At 40.4% G+C, this 17848-nt stretch overlaps 1 protein-coding gene across 3 annotated transcripts in view; it reads left to right on the forward strand.

Moving 5' to 3' along the window:
• Positions 1-1938: 1938 nt before the first annotated feature.
• The window catches only part of TTPAL (alpha tocopherol transfer protein like), a 28783-nt gene continuing 12873 nt past the window's right edge, over positions 1939-17848 (forward strand). The window contains exons 1-4 of one of the 3 annotated variants that reach the window (XM_061631417.1): positions 1939-2259; positions 6355-6809; positions 10209-10402; positions 16988-17098. In XM_061631417.1, the coding sequence (XP_061487401.1) occupies positions 6371-6809; positions 10209-10402; positions 16988-17098 (744 nt within the window). In that variant the 5' untranslated portion in view covers positions 1939-2259; positions 6355-6370. The other 2 variants (XM_061631416.1, XM_061631418.1) reach the window with 2 other exon arrangements.

Raw genomic sequence — 17848 nt, forward strand, 5'->3', positions numbered from 1 at the left:
CTAGCAAAAGACCATCATTTACATACATTGCTCCTTTGAGAAGCATCAGGATGACTCTTCAGGATTCGTCTGCACTACACAGCTAAAGCACTCTTACAGCACTTTTAACAGTCATGGATTTCCCCAAAGCATCCTGGGAAATGTAGTTTGTTAAGGGTGCTGAGAGTTGTTAGGAGACCCCTGTTCCATTCACAGAGCTACAATTTCTGGAGTGGTTTAGTCCCTCCTTGAGTGACTGAGACTGTGGCAGGCCATCATACATAGCTAGTGGGCTGTGGTCAACTTTAAGAGCAACAAAGGCTGTAGCTCAGTCATAGAGCAGCTGTGTTGCATGCAGAAGGTCTCAGGATCAATCCCCAGCATCTCCAGGTAGGGCTAAGAGAGATGCCTGTCTGAAATCCTGGAGATTTCAGTGTTGGCAATACTAAACTAGAGGGACCAAGGATCTGATTTGGTACAAGGCAGCTTCCTAAATTGCTATGGAGGGAAAGTCTATCAACAATTCTTAGCCACTAGAGTTAAAGGGAACCTCCATATTACGAAGGAGTATATCTAAATATCAGATACTGAGGAGAGACAATAGAGGAAGGTCATCATGACTGGCTTGTGAGAATCCACAGCATCTGGCTAGCTACAGCTGGGGAAAAATTGGGCCTTCACTAACCTGGCATCCTCCAGATGTTTTGAAGTACAACTCCCTTCAGCCCCAGCCAGCACAGCTGTTGGAGCTGATGGGGGCATGCCTGGGCTGTCTGGGACTGATGTGAGTTGTAGTCCAAATCATCTGGAGGGTGCCAGGTTGGTGAAGGCTGGATTAGGTACTCTCCTTGTGTTTTTCTTATGTTCATCAGATCTCTGATTCCTTCTAGATCTGTGATTGTGATTCTATACATTCAGTATTTGGGATGAACAAAATCTTGAACCTAAAAGTGAATTTAAATCCATTTTGTAAGGAAAACAGATTGTATGAGAGTAGTACTAAAGGCATTTGAGACTTTGCTTCAATTTGTAAAGTGAATTTGGCTCCCTCTACTGACTAAATAGTTTACGTGCACTACTGGAACAAAATGCTTTAAGGCAGCCTTTGCCAACCTGACACACTCCGGATGTTTTGGACAATTCCCATGAACACCAGCCAGCTCACCCATAATCTAGCAGTGACTAGTCCCCATTTTTTTTAAAAAAAGCCCACAAACAATCATATAAAGAATTTTCATATATAAACTATTTGAGCCTTCCAGTGACAGCAGAGTAGTCGTAAAAAGTTGTTTATAAAGGAAGGTTTCCTATACATAACAACTTTGAGTACAAACATATTGCATGATTATACTAAAACCCAAATTATTACATTCAAGATTTCAGAAGTGCTACCAGTCACTGAGAGCAATTTACAGAGGAATCTTTGGGGAAAGCCATGTGCTTGAAATGTGAAATCTGCTATGTGATATCGTGTATCTTAAATGGCAACACATATATTCATTAAAAAGATCAACTCAGACCAAGATCTCAAGATCATATTGGAATGTGAAGTATGCCATGCCACTGTATGGCAGGTAGAAGTTCAACAGGGACATCTTTCATTAGCATTTCTCTATGAATCGAGAAATGCTGTACCTGTTGGCTTTCTGTGAGACACACAGTCTTTCTTTTAAAGGCACTCAAATCGTTCAAAAATAGTTTTCAACCTTGCGTAGCTTGTTTTGCTGTTCAAACTTACGTCATGTTGGGGGGTAGGTGAGGGGTTTACAAAGCACTGCCGCAGCATCTAGAGAAAGCAACATGTTATCCCAACCCAGGCATTTAAAAGTGTTTACTTAACTTTGTCCTTAAATTATTTTTTTAAGGTACAAAGTACAAAGATGAGTAAACATGGTAAACGGGTACTTCCTGAATGTCCTTTGGCCAGTTTCTTTTCTACTTTTTGGAACAGAAGGCACGATCATTTCAAAACGTTGCAATCGTAAAACTCTACCTGAGCTCTGATTCTTACATGCTTTCTTCTACCGTTCTTAGCCCGCATATGGAGGACTCAACGAGCTGAAATCGGGAACCGGAATTATTACTTCAAGCCAATAGACTGCCGCCTTTTGCTTCTGAATGCCCCAGCTTTGGGAAATTCACGCATGCCCAGTCTTACTTCTTATTCCTCTTTGGCTCACACTCTGCGGAGTTTTGCGATGACATTCAAGTGCTTCCGGGTTGCGATGGGGTTTTCTTCCTGGAAAGTGTCCCTTGAGATTTAGTAGCGCTGGAGCTGTGGTGAGTGAACTGAGTGCCCGGGAAATGGGAAGGGATGGAGGCAGCGCTGCTTTCGTCATTTTAGTCTCAGCTTTGCTTGGCGGCTACAGCATCTGAGGGGGAAGCCAGGGAAAGCCTGGCGGTGGTCGGGCTCCTGCCGTGGATTATGGTTTTCTCCTGAACATCACTTCGGATTAACAACTGGCTTGGCACAGACTGTGCAATAATTTCCCAGAGATCTGAAGGCTAATGAGGTTGTGTATGGCGTGGAGAAGGTGGAGGGCGAGGGGAGTTTTCCCTCTTTACCTCGTACTCGAACTAGGGAGATGTGGGGAGGTCGCCCTACGAATTTGGGAGGAGATTCTGGACAGACAAAAGTTGCCCCTTCATACGACGACGGATATTCAATTTGGCTCTAACCTTTTAAGTCAGTCATGCATTGGTTCCATTGAAATAAATGGGACTTTAATAATAATAATATAATAAAAAATTATATTCCGCCCTTTCTCCTAGAAGGAGCCGAGTTAGTTATTACTAACTGACTTATCCCATTGACGATCCTAAATTGTTCAGGGTTGTTAAAACAAAGGGGGATTGCGAAGAGCTCCAAAAGGACCTCTCTAAACTGAGTGAATGGGTGGTGAAATGGCAAGTGCAATTCAATGTAAACAAGTGTAAAGTTATGCATATTGGATTAAAAAAAACCACCACCTTAATTTCACACATACACTCATGGGGCCCTAACTGGCAGTGACTGACCAGAAATGAGACTTAATGAAGATGTTGATCCAGTGTGTGCAGCTGTGAAAAATGCAAATTCCATGCTAGGGATCATTAGGAAAGGTATTGAAAATAAAATTGCTGAGGTCATAATGCTGTTATACAAATATATGGTGTGGTCGTATTGGGAATACTATGTACAGTTCTGGTTGCCTCATCCCAAAAAGGATATTGTAGAGTTGGAAAAGGTTCAGAAGAGGCCAACCAGAATGATCAAGGGGATGGAGCGACTCCCTTACGAGGAAAGGTTGCAGCATTTGGGGCTTTTTAGTTTAGAGAAAAGGCGGGTCAGAGGAGACATGATAGAAGTGTATACAATTATGCATGGCATTGAGAAAGTGGATAGAGAAAAGTTCTTCTCCCTCTCATAATACTAGAACTCATGAACATTCAAAGAAGCTGAATGTTGGAAGATTCAGGACAGACAAAAGGAAATACTTCTTTACTCAGTGCATAGTTAAACTATGGAATTTGCTCCCACAAGATGCAGTAATGGCCACCAGCTTGGATGGTGTTAAAAGAAGATTAGCCAAATTCATGGAGGACTGGGCTATCAATGGCTACTAGCCATGAAGGGTATGCTGTGCCTCCATAGTCAGAGACAGTATGCTTCTGAATACCAGTTGTTGGAAACCACAAGAAGGGAAAGTTGTCTTGTCTTCAGGTCCTGGTTGCGGGCTTCCCCCAGGCATCTGGTTGGCCACTGTGTGAACGGGATGCTGGACTAGATGGGCCATTGGCTTGATCCAGCAGGCTGTTCTTATATTCTCACATTCCATGATGTCAGTAGTTTGAAAGTGTGACTAGCGTTGTCTGGATCCAACCCAGTGTATGAAATTTTTGCCTCAAGAACCTACGATGGCCCCTGGTTTTGTTGTTGTTGTTATGTGGCCTCAAGTCGATTGCAACTTATGGTGGCCCTGTGAATTAGCAACCTCCAATAGAATATGTTATAAACCACCCTGTTCAGATCTTGTAAGTGCAGGTCTGTGGCTTCCTTTATGGAATCAGTCCATCTCTTGTTTGGTCTTCCTCTTTTTCTACTCCTTTCTGTTTTTCCCAGCGCTATTTTTTTTCTCGTGAATCATGTCTTCTCATTATGTGTCCAAAGTATGATAATCTCAGTTTCATCATTTTAGCTTCTGATGATAGTCCTGGTTTAATTTGTTCTAACATGCAATTACTTGTCCTTTTCATGGTCCATGGTATCCGCAAAGCTCTCCTGTAATACCACATTTCAAATGAGTTGATTTTTCTCTTACCCGCTTTTTTCACTGTCCAACTTTCACATCCATACATAGAGATCGGGAATACCATGGTCTGAATGATCCTTAGTGTTCAGTGATACATCTTTGCATTTGAGGACCTTTTCTAGTTCTCTCACAGCTGCCCTCCCCAGTCCTAGCCTTCTGTTTTAGTTGGCTTTAAAAGAGGACTAGTCAGACCTTCCTTTTTCAACAAGTTTGTGCCTGTGCTGAAGTTGCTTTTTAAGATGCGTTTAAAGTTGTTTTTAAAATATTTAAAAAGATTTTTTGTTTTAATATGTTTTTAAAGGTATTTTAATATGTTTTAAAGTCTTTTGTTTTTAAGATGTTTTAAGTGCTTTTTGTGCTTTTGTTTGCCGCTCTAGGAGGAAGAGAACTTCCCCCCCTTCTTAGTGCAATTTTACCAACTACCCCTCCCCCCCCTTAGTGCAATTTTCATACTTCTGTCTTGTTTTCTAGTACTCTTTGGAATCTCTGTAGCTTGCCCTTTTTGTTTGCCTAGCAACCAGAATGCATCTTTCCTGTAGTGGGTTTATCTGACGCTAGATACTCTCTAGAAGTTATTTTCTGCACTTATTAACGTGTAATAAGTGCAGGCAGATCTTAAAGAATCTCTTCTTCAAATGTGAAATGTGAAAACTTTGCAAAGAGGCTTAGGCATGTTTTCTGTTGGGCAGGCCCTAAAGCCAAGGCCTCATTAAGACTTCACTGTAAATTCAGTGGTATACTTGCCTACAGGAGTTAGTCTCATTGTGTTTAATGAGGCTTACAGGATGGCACCGTAGGCTTTGTTTAGGATTGGAGAAAACAGCATTTAACAGCTGTATCTCCAACAGTCAGGACCAGTAGGACATTTATTATTATTATTATTAAATTTTATTTATACCCCGCCTTTCAGCCAAGGCGGCTTACAAAGAAAAATAAACACAGGTATAAAAATACAATAAAAGCAATACAATTTACAAAGATTAAATTAAATAACAAATAACATAATAACAAATAAAATTAAATAACAAATAAGATTGTCATAGAATAGAATATCTAGCTAGGCTATAATGAAAGGCACTAGTTGTCTAATAATAATCATCCCCTTTCATACATAACTTGGGTGATCCCATGCCTATTTTATTTATGTAAAACATTTATATAGCACTTAATTACTTGCATTTTTAACAGTTTGCAAGCAAAATGGGGTCACACAAAATCCGCTTGGTTTGCAATGTTGATCGTAGGATGCCTGCACTTTACAATTCTGGGGCGACTGCCTGTGTGTATCACCTTTGTATATTTAAAATGCTATAGAAGCAAATTATTCTGATGACTGTAATTAGTTGCCTGGAATATGTGCCCAAATAAACAAGTTAAAAATGAACAAATGTGTAATAAAAATGAATTCCACTGCCGAAAATTAATTATGACATTATCAAATCAACACAACAAGGGAGAAAAGCAATGAATTCCCATTGTCAAGGTTTAAGCTGGAAGTAAAGTGATTAAGGCAAAACAACAACAAAAATATCTTACTTCATAGCTGACTACCCATAGTAAAAATGAGATTGTGGGATGGGGAGAGAGAGAAGCAGCAATGACTGTACTATCTCTAATTTTGTGTTATGCCATGCCCGCTATGGCAGCCATTTTGTGACTAATGCCCACAGCACTCTCAAAATTTGAAATGTGCCCCCTGGTCCAAAAAGGCTTGGTTTAACATTACATGGCAACTGAGCTCTGTATCATTTTCAGAGTATTGCAGCTCTCAGTGGAAAAGGAAACTGCACCTTGAAGTTGGAGTCTAATCTTTTATACTCATTTAAATGGTAGATGACTGTTGCTTACAACAGTACTCTATTAGAGAATTAATATGCACTTATACTGGGTGTGGAGCTATTCTTGTACACACATTGCTATGACTCAGAGCTGACTTTCAAAGTGATTGTTACACCCAAATTGAACCAGTAAATGTGTGTTCTATTTTGGAATGTTTCAGACCGGGTAGGTGCTTCTGACCACTTTGCAGTCCTAGATATTAAGTTTGTTCATGATATTTTATCGTTTAACTCTTTTCTTACAGATTTTCCCACTACCCAATGTCAGGAAATGCTGATGACACCATTACAAGTCCCTCTGTGGGATCACTGTCAGAAATTGAGGTACTGCCAGATCAGCCAAAGTATGTGTGCTCGTTGTCTGCTGAGCTTGTTGCCAAGGCACGTGAACAGCTGCAGGAAAAACCTGAGTGGCGGCTTCGAGATGTCCAGGCCCTCAGAGACATGGTGTGCAAAGACTATCCTAACCTGGGAACGTGCCTAGATGATGCTTTCTTGCTCAAGTTCCTTAGAGCCCGGAAATTTGATTATGATCGGGCGCTTCAGCTTCTTGTGAACTATCACTGTTGTAGGAGGAGTTGGCCTGAGGTCTTTACTAACCTGAAACCATCTGCTATAAAGCCTGTGTTAGAATCTGGTTTTGTCACTGTCCTTTCCCACTTAGATACTGAAGGACGCCATGTTGTCTGCATTCGCCCAGGTATTATTTTTGGCATTGGTTAACAGTTTAGGATAGGATGGTGTGTGTGTGTCTTGCAATTGTCTGCTTTTACCAAAATCGTTTTTTTTTTTAAGATATAAATGGTTCATCTAATGCTGATGCTTTTTGCTTTGTTTTTCCCAATTGGTATTAGAAATTCTGCAGCTCATGCATAGTCCAGTGAAATGTTGTTAATGAGAACTTTCTCACTAATTCAAGTACTTCTGGAAGTAGAACTCACTGAACACACTGTATATCACTATAATTTCTGTATGAGAAGATGGGATATCATCATCATCATTATTATGAGATGGGACATGTTTATTATTTAATAATAATAAAAGTAATAATAAAGTCTAGAGAACTGAAGTCCTATATCCCCTTTTGTTCCTGCCAGGTTTTCCATAAATATTTTTCTTCTCGCTATCCCCATTCTTTTTCAATACACACTGAAGATATTTTCAACACTGGCATGGTGTGTTGTAGCATAATATGAGCAGGGGTATAGTCATCAGAGCCTTGGGGGGTCTTAGACCCTTTACTTATTTGGGAGCCAGGTCCCAGCAGGGTCCCTACGCTTCCAGCGTCCTATGAGCAAATCAGCATGAAAGGGGAGTGTATTAGCCACTGAGAGGAGGAGTCTCCTAATTTGTTTCCTTGTCCTTTCCTGCTGATTGGAGCCATCAGAGTGAAAGGAGGTGAGTCAGCCATTGAGAAGCAGAAAGATGTAAGCAGTATTCAAGCCTGGTCAGATTATTCTACCATTTTAGACAGTTGTATAATCTTAGAAGGGCTGTGACTCTTACGAAGGAGCGTTGCACTTCTGAATTTGCCACTACGCTACTGAATATGAGTTAACAAAAACAAACAACCCCAGCACTTATATATAAAATATATATCTCTACGGGATATGAGTGAGGGAGTTGCCAAAAACATTTCAAATAACAGTTGTTGATGTAAAACACACTGGCAGAAGCATATCATTGAAATAAATTGGATTCCAAATGGATATGTTTTAAATGGACTATAAAGGAATAGGATATTTTCCATCTTTCATGGAGTGGTTTGGGATGTGTACAGTGGATTGTATTATTTAAGAAAGGTTTCTCTTGGGATTTCTTGGACCCTGATTGGTTAATGTACAGGTTGAGTTTTGGCTCAGTTTGCTTGGGAAAATAGATTGGCTGAAGACTGTTAAGTAGCCATAGGCCCATGAGTAAAGCACCCTGAAATACTGCTCTAATGGATTGAGGCTGGCAGCTTGATCTCTTGCTGGTTTAAATCTCCAATCCACGTTACGCTTTCCTTAGGCCAACACTATGCATGGAGACAGCCCAGAGAGAGGGACCAGGCCAGTGGGAGGAATACAGCCAAAGTGCCCTACCTCATGGCCCAATCTCCCCTTTCTCCTATAATATTGAGAGAGAGATAATTAAGTCTCCACAGCAGTTAGCAATGGGGATTATTATACTGCCCTTCCTCCCAGAAGGAGCCCAGGGCAGATGCAGATACTATGTCCATCTGTCCACATTCATTTAGTATTATGTTTTCATTATAAGATAATTGCATTGAATTTGAGAAATCAAAAGTCACCAATAATTGGGTGTGGGAGAAGAGATGTCCCATCAGGTTTTGAAACTTTTTCTACGAGGGCATTTACAAGCACACCATTGTGTCTTTTAGGCTGCTGTATAACCAACTGAATAATCAAGAACTGCATTTTGAAATGTGTTGGGCATTAAAAATTTTATTGTCATAACCCTTCAGATCTTATTCCCTCCATCTCTCTTTTTCCTCAATATAATAATAAACTTGTATGTTTTTTATACAAATATAAACATCAGTCTTTTTTCTGTTTGGCTCCAGAGGTCCAAGCACAAGATGTATGAAAAGATCTGGTATAACTGATGGCTTTTCTTCCTTGAAGCATCAGGTGTAGTTTTTTTTAAAGCAAGAACTAAAATGATTTAGGACAGAGAAGATGACTAACAATTATAAGGAAAATAGAACATTTGATTTTGGAATGTACAGTGATTTTTAAATATATTTTTATTGTTTTAAGAAATAACATCATATAAATATCAAAATCTATACCCCTCCCCAATAGAGGTTTACAGTACATATGTTCAAAACTGTACAATTCATTATTTGAGCTTATATTATCATGATCCAGTAACTTCCCTGGTAGACTGTGGGAGTGCTGTGGACATAATATATCTTGACTTCAGCAAAGCTTTTGACAAAGTGTCCCATGGTATTCTGATTAGCAAGCTAGCTAAATGTGGACTGGATGGAACAACTAACAGGTGGATCCACAGCTGGCTATAAAATCTTACTCAGAGTGCTTATCAGTGGTTCCTTCTGAAACAGGTGGAGGTGACAAGCTGGATACCACAGGGCTGGGCCCAGTGCTCTTCTACATTTTTATTAATGACTCAGATAAGGAGGTGCAGGGAATGCTTATCAGATTTGTAGATGATACAAAATTGGGAAGGGTAGCTAATACCCTGGAAGACAGAAACAAAATTGAAAGGGATCTTGATAGGCTGGAATGAGGCTGAAAACAACAGAATGAAATTTAACAGGGATAAATGCAAAGTGCTATATGTAGGAAAAAGAAACCAAACACATAATTATAAGATGGGGGATACCTGGCTCAGCAATACTACATGCCAGACAGATCTTGGGATTGGTGTTGATCACAATCTGAATATGAGCCAACTGTGATATAGCTGTAAAAAAGTCAAATGCTATTTTAGGCTGCATTAACAGAAGCATAGTTTCCAAATCATGTGAAATACTAGTTCCCCTCTGTTGGGCACTGGTTAGGCCTCATGTTGAGTACTGCATCCAGTTCTGGACACTGCACTTTAAGAAGGATACAGACAAACTGGAACAGGTTCAGAAAAGGCAACAAGGAAGATTAGGGGACTGGGAACAGTCCTGGAAAAAGCCCTGTGAGGAGAGAGACTGAAAGAACTGGGCGTGTTTTGCCTTGAGAAGGGAAGACTGGGGGGAGATTGAAAGGTCACACAGAGGAGGGACAAGATATTTTCTCTATCATCCCAGAGTGTAGGACACAGAATAATGGGTTCAAGTTACAAGAAGTAGGATTTTGGCTGAACATCAGGAAAAACCTCCTAACTGTTAGAGTGGTATGACAATGGAACTAATTACCTAGGGAGGCATCAAAGAGGCAACATTAGAGGCATCAAAGAGGCAAGTGGACAGCCACCTGTAAGACATGCTTTGATTTGGATTCCTGCATTGAGCAGGCAGCTGGACTCGACAGCCTTATAGGCCCCTTTCAACTCTACTATTCTATGATAGCCGTATTTTTGGAATGTACTGTTGATATATTCAGTTTTGCAAGTTAACATCTCTTTCTTATATCCATAGACAGATGGACACCGAGTAACTACCCGATTACTGAAAACATTCGTGCCATATATTTAACACTAGAAAAGCTCATTCAGTCTGAAGAGACTCAGGTGAATGGAATTGTTATCCTTGCAGATTACAAAGGAGTCAGCTTATCTAAGGCATCTCATTTTGGTCCCTTTATAACCAAAAAAGTGATTGGAATTCTTCAGGTAAGATCTCAATCGCTAAAGGAAGAAAATAAGCATCCTATTTAAATTAATTGCTTCTGTCTACTTGTTGTATCCCATTGGTTTGGATGCTGGTTGATGTCTTATCTAGAAGGAGGGTTCTTTGAAGGAAGACTTGCACAAAAATTGATCATTTTGGACAGGAAAAAGTTGACAAGGCAAGACTTGTGTGTTATGGAAATACGTATATATGCAGAGATCCTCAGCGGTCTGAGTTACATGTGTGCCTGTGTGTGTATTTACCTAAGTAGCAGGCTTTTACCCTGAATTTAGATCACTGAGACTTAAGACTTAGTAAAATAAGAAAAGCTACTTTATTTATAGAAATACATAGTAGATAGGAAAGGCATACCTAGTTCTAACTAACTAAGTTGGAGGTGCAATGCCTAGACTTGGGTATTGTCCTCATGGCTCAGGAGAGAGAGCAAAGACAAAGATGTCTCCTCTGTCCTTGGACAGTCGAAGAAGAAGACGAAGGAGGGGCAGGTAACCTTTCCTATCAGTTTACAACAGAAGGAAGTAGAAGGTAGAGAAGAGCACAGGTAAAGGTAGGCAAGTCTAGCCAGCTGGAGGACCTAACTCTATCTTCCTTCTGGAATCCATACAAAAGAACCCAAACAGGAGTTGCTCTTGCCCCACTTCCAACATTGTGATCCTTGTTAGGCTTCACAAGTGCCAGTATCCTCACTGTGCAATCGGATGCATGTCTTCTCAGAAGTAAGCCCAGTTGAATTAAGAAAGGCTTGCTCTCAACATAAGTAGGTATAGGATTGAATGTCCTGTGTGGGAAAACAGATCACTAGCTGAAGAAGAGGCGAAAATGTGAAGTTATGTGAGAGGTGTGAATAGCGGACAAATATAGAAAATTTGTTGAAGTTTATATAAAACAGGTTTGATGGAGTTACTTGATACTTTGATGAAGGGCACCTGGTAAAAATGTTGGTGATCATTTTATTCATTTATTTCATTTCATTTCTATCCCACCTTTCCTCCAAAGAGCCCCCTCTCCATTTTGTCTTGACCACAAACCTGTGAGATAGGTTAGGGTGAGAGACAGTGGCTCAGTTTGGAAGTAACACTAAGCCAAACTATGGCTTAACAGAAATGAACAAACGTGCAGGCTTCTGGAGAGAAGATTGCTTTGCTTCTTTTCTGATCTTTCTGTTGCCAGACTGCTATGAGCTAAGGCATGGTTTGGTTTGCATCCCAACCTGGTTTTGTGGTTTAACGCTAAGCCACACAATGGAGCATAGCCCTTACATGCATTAGATAGAAAATGGAGAAGATCTAGGCACCAAACCTGTGATCAGAGGGCAGAATTCTGTTAAAACTAGTTTCAGGCATACCCCGCTTAACGTCGCTTCACCTAAGGTCGCCTCACTATAACGTACATGCTGCATACGTCCCCATACCCCGCTTAATGTTCGCGCGCTTCGCAATAACATACACTTTATTGGCATGATGCTGCTGCCATCTAGTGGTGATTGCGTGCAGTACAAGTGAAGACAATTGCTTCACTTAAAGTTTATTTTCGCTTAAAGTATACTCTCCGGTCCCATTGCGAACGTTAAAGCGGGGTATGCCTGTATAGGTAAGGATAACTGTAAATGTACCTTGTTTTTACCAGGAAAGTGTGAAAAATAGGACATACAAGTTACTAAAAGTTCTGAAAATACTTAGCAGTTTTGATAATAGCTTTATGAAATATGAGATGTTTGACAGAAAATAGAAAAGAGCCTTAACCTGAAATGAAAATAGAATGCTATCGTTGGCTTTGCTACTGGAAGCAAGTTCCAGTAAACATACAGCAAAGACTGATACGTGGTTGCACCAGCTGAAGATGCTCCATTTGCTGATGAATGTGGGTGGGTATTCCTCCTCATGAAACTTGCTGACTTTCAGAAGTGTCTGATTGCAGTGCCTCAGTTTGCAGGTATCACTAATCCAGGCTATGGCTTACTGTGAACAAAACAGCACACTAAAATGTAAATCAACCTTAATAATAACAGAATACTAAAAAAAGAAAAAGTGTAAAGGTACACATTTAATGCACTGAATTAAATATAGAATTGAAACAGAATATGCTGTGTTTTCTATTTTATTATGTATGGGCATTGATTTGCAGGTGTATGTAGAAGTTTACTAGTGATTTTCCACTGGTTGTATGGTTCTATAAAATAGAATTATGTTCTGTTTTTAATTCAGTGCATGAAATGTGTACTTTAACTTGTACTGTGAACTGTTGGTCAGTGAAGCAGGCTGTGAGACTCACAGACAGGGTTTTTAGCAAAGAGAGTGAAACCTGAAGCAGAAGGGTTAAGCTGTGAGAACAGAGCACCAGGTTTGCCAAGGTCAGCAGCTGGCTGGGAAGCCTGATAAGGTGGGATGCTTGGAAAAGCTCAGTGTGGGGGAATAGTCGTCTGTGGAGAGAACTGTGTCTAATGTCTTTGCCTAGTAAAGACTCTTACAAGAAACTTGCCTGGCCTGGCTTATTCCTGTTCTATGCGACTCTTGGATTCCATCCTTGTATGATCTATACACGCACACGCCAACAGGGGTTATGGGCCCAGCTTATCATACAAGGTAGCGGGTTCGAGAGCAGTTGACGTGACGTTGGTGCAGAGAGAAACAAAGTGCAAGTAAGAGTGGGCAACATGGCTGTAAACCTGTCATCCGGGATGCCAGTGGAGAGACTGAATGCTGTAAACTACTCCAGCTGGAAATGGAGAATGAGAGCAGTTCTGATTAAAGAAGATTTGAATGATGTTGTAGAAAAACCCCCTCCGGCAGCTCCTTCAGCAGCGTGGTTGAAGAAAGACGAGAAAGCGAAGGCTTTTATTACTCTGGGGCTGTCTGATTCTCAACTGTTGCTGGTGAGTAATGAGCCGACAGCTAATCAGATGTGGGAGAAGCTAAGAGCCGCTCATGTGCAGCAAACTGCGGGGAGCAGGCTGTGTTTAGCACGGAAGCTTTATCAGATGCGTTTTACAGATGAAGTGACTATGACAGAGCATCTGGCTGAATTCCGTAGATTAAATGCTGAGCTGCAAGATAGAGGAGTGCATCATAGTGACATTCAGATGGTCTATATACTGTTATCTTCATTTGATCAAAAATGGGAGGTCATGGTCTCTAGTCTGGAAACTTTACCCGACGGACATCTGAATTTGGACTTTGTAGAACAGAAACTTCAACAAGAGTGGAATAGAAGACAAGAGAATATGAAAACAGAGTTAAGAGACTGTGGCTGTACAACAACAACAAAATCAAAGAAGCAGGCAAGAGAATAAAATATGTTACTTTTGTGGGTCCCGTGGACATATACAGAGACATTGTTTAAAGAAGAGAAATAACAGGGGCTTTGGAAGTCAGAGAACAAGCGTGAACTTTGTTACTAAGGAGGACAATAAACTCATTAACTCTAAGTGGCTTCTCGACAGTGGAGCGTCTAATTGCCTAATCACAGACTCTAGTTTATTTTACACTTCAAAGCCGGCGCAGGAGAAGATTTATCTGGCTGACGGATCGACTCAGGACGCGATTGCAAAAGGCACGCTCAGGTTGAGTAATTTGGGAACTATATTAACAGATGTGTTATTGGTTTCCGGTTTAAAATATAACATTCTATCAGTAAGAAAATTGGCTCAAATTGGTTGTAAAATTACATTTGAAGGGGATAGATGTTTTGTGAGAAAAGATGGTGAAATATGCATGCAAGGGAAATTACAGAACCAAATGTTTATGGTTGAGTGCAATCTTGATAAACCCACGTGTGCTTGGATAGGAGTTAATAAAGATAAACATGATAATTGTTTACATGAATGGCACAGAAAATTAGCACACGCACATTTTGAAAAGGTACAAAACACCCCCAAGCATAGTCAAGATTTGAAATTAACACATTGTGAGCATGTGGATGAGTGTGAGGTATGCTATAAAACAAAAATGACTGTGACTCCGGTAAATAAGAGCTGTGAAAGCACGACCACTGAACCCTATCAGCTCATACATGTGGATTTGGCTGGACCTTTCCAGTGCTCAAAAGGTGGAGCAAGGTTTTATTTAGTGATTGTGGATGATTTCTCCAGATTTACACATGTGTTCTTATTGAAAAAGAAAAGTGAAGCAGAAGAGAAATTGAAGGCATTTATACAGAGGACAGAGACACAATATGGGGTTGTTATCAAAAATATCAAATCAGATCAAGGTGGGGAATTTACCAGTAATTCATTTAAAACATATTTGGAAAAGAAAGGAATAATACAGAGTCTCACTGCTCCCTTCAGCCCATCCTCCAACGGAACTGCAGAGAGGAGGAACCGGTCATTGCAGGATTCAATGAGAGCCATGCTAGCAGATGCAGATATGAATAACACTTATTGGGGTGAATGTATTCTGTACACTGTTTATATTCAGAACCGCCTTATGCACAGAACAATAGGCATGTCTCCCTATGAGAAACTGACTGGAAGAAAGCCCAGGGTGAAACACATAGAACGTTTTGGGGCAAAATGCTGAGTACATGTTGCAAAACAGAAAAGGCATGGTAAATTAGGCTCAAGAGCTCAGGCAGGACGCATTTTGGGATTTCAGAATTCATATTATAGAGTTTGGTTGCCTGAGAAACAACAAGTAGTATTAAGCAGAAGCATAAAGGTGATAGATAAACCTTGGAGAGACAGTCAAACAGTGATACTTGATAGTGCAAGCAAGCAGGAAGCAGCAGATGTTCCTTTTGGGCAGCAAATTCCATTAAGAACTGCATTGACTGATCTAATACACGGTGGCAAACGTACTGTAAAAAGGCTGAGAGGTGAAGACATGGCAATGCAAGATACAGAAGTGCCAAGTACCAGTGCAGGAACAGGTGCAGGTCCAAGTAAAATTGAAAGTGAGGAAGAAATGGAAATAGATAATGTTAGGAGGTCAGAAAGAAAAATGAAAGGTCAACCACCTCAGAGATTCACATTTAATGTTACACAACAGAATAATGAGACAGATGAATATCCTGTAGAATGGGAAAAAGAAGGACCAATAGATAAAGAAACAATGGATCTCATGTGGAAGTTTTGTGTTGAGGAATGAAATATAAATGTATTATCAAATAAAAGTGAAATAAATGCCTCTGTAAAACTTGTGTGAATAAAGAAATAAAGAAACCTGAACTGAATTGAAAAATGTAAATAGAAACTGTAAGAAAACAAACCATGTACTATGATTGTAATGAAAAGTTAATATTGTAGAAATGTAATAATGAACAATGAAGTTTTGTAATCTGTGAGTCTCAGGTGGGGGCTGTTGGTCAGTGAAGCAGGCTGTGAGACTCACAGACAGGGTTTTTAGCAAAGAGAGTGAAACCTGAAGCAGAAGGGTTAAGCTGTGAGAACAGAGCGCCAGGTTTGCCAAGGTCAGCAGCTGGCTGGGAAGCCTGATAAGGTGGGATGCTTGGAAAAGCTCAGTGTGGGGGAATAGTCGTCTGTGGAGAGAACTGTGTCTAATGTCTTTGCCTAGTAAAGACTCTTACAAGAAACTTGCCTGGCCTGGCTTATTCCTGTTCTATGAGACTCTTGGATTCCATCCTTGTATGATCTATACACGCACACGCCAACATGAACAAGCATGTGCTGATGCACATTTAGAAAATGGGGAACCTTCTTAACTCCTCCCCTAGTCCTGCTACTACTGCATTGCCAGAAACTAAAGCATGGTTTGGCTTAGAATTACAAGTGAATCTGAGCTCATGGTTTGTCTCCCTCAAACAAATCATGTTAAATATTAACCATGGTTTATTGTGACGTGTGAACATTGCTTGCTGTTCAATATTGTCTATATATCTTTCAGAACAAGATGTCTGATTGGAAGTAATGTGCTTAGTTGTACTATGGCTCAAGAGCAATTTTGAGAACCCCTGTGATCCATCTCAGCTGGGTTCCTGTATTATGTATCATTTCACTATCTGCATGCTGACCTGAAACAGTTTGCCTTACTTTCTAGTATGAGGTTTATACAATCCATGTTCCACAAACCAAGTGGCCAAAATGCTAAGGAATAAAAGTGAAACTATTGTGTTACTAGATGTGTGTGCATCAGGCATTCTCTTCAGTGATATTTTGTTTTTTTTTGTGTTCTGTTTGGTAGTTATGCTAAATCAATTGTTACTCATCAGTCAACCACCCAGTCCTGTTTTCAGCAAACTAATCCTAAAAGCCACTCCGCTTGACACGGCAGCTTATAAAATTGGATAAATGCCAACAAAGAGCAGAATCTCTTTGTTTAAAATTAATTTAGTTTATCTTTGAAACAGTTTTCACTTTCAATTTTAATTAGAAGATAAGATAAGAAAGTATTTACCTTGTGGTGTCTGTTCAAGGAAGAATACCTTTAAACAGGAGGGGTTTGTGCTAAAATCTTCCTTGTTGCTCTTCAGGAGCGTGCGTGCTGCCTACAAATGTCCCATTGTGAGTTCATAAGTTGGCAAATTTGATTGGCTTGTTTTGAAAACTCTTAAAGCTCTTCATAAAGTTTACAATCTTTATTAACCTGATTGGTATTTTTTTTCTTTTTTAGGATGGCTTTCCTATTCGAATAAAAGCTGTCAATATTGTAAATGAACCTCGAATATTCAAGGGCATTTTTGCCGTCATCAGACCTTTTCTGAAAGAAAAAATAGCAAAACGGGTAAGTTACTTTTTTTAAAAAATATAACACATTCTACTTTCACTTGTCAACTGAAAATGCTTACGTGACATCAGTTAAAACAGGCTTGCAGTCTAAAAGGCATCACATGTTGTGAGAGGCACATGTTGCCACATTTTTCCAAGTTACACAGCAAATGGATTGGACTGTGAAAGACCAACCCAAATTGTGTTTGCATTTTGACAAATTTGTAGGGCAGTACAATATCTCAGAGAGGAGGTCATGTCTCCTGCTCCCCTGGTGCATTCACTATAGCTGCCCAATTTCCCTGCTTTTTAAAGTTTGATAGAAATATCTGTGGGCTATAGGTACATTTTTAAACCATAGGGTTTTTTGCCTATTAGTGAATTTCCCTGCTTTTTAATCTGGGAGGTAAGAAATGGGATCCTGCAAGTGTGCTGAGAATGGGTTGGTCATTTGCATGCTTATTGAGTTCAATGGGACTTACTCCCCTGCAATCATGCTTAGGATAGGTGAAACTGACCATGGGGGGGATGGGGAGGAGGAGGAAGGACAGAGGGAAGGAAGAGCAGAAGGGAAGATGGGAGCAGGCGGGAAGTGGAGAGGGAGGAGGGCAGGTTTGATCATTTTCATGCTGACTGAGTTCCATGGGATTTACTCCCTTGCTTAGAATAGGTGAAACTGACCATGGGGGGGGGAGAGAGGATGAGGAGGGAGGGGGGCTGGAGTGGGCAGGGGAGGAAGAAGAAGGAAGAGGGGAGGGGAGGAGGA

This window comes from Rhineura floridana, chromosome 6, assembly GCF_030035675.1.
Source record: "Rhineura floridana isolate rRhiFlo1 chromosome 6, rRhiFlo1.hap2, whole genome shotgun sequence".
In the NCBI taxonomy this organism is placed as follows: domain Eukaryota; kingdom Metazoa; phylum Chordata; class Lepidosauria; order Squamata; family Rhineuridae; genus Rhineura; species Rhineura floridana.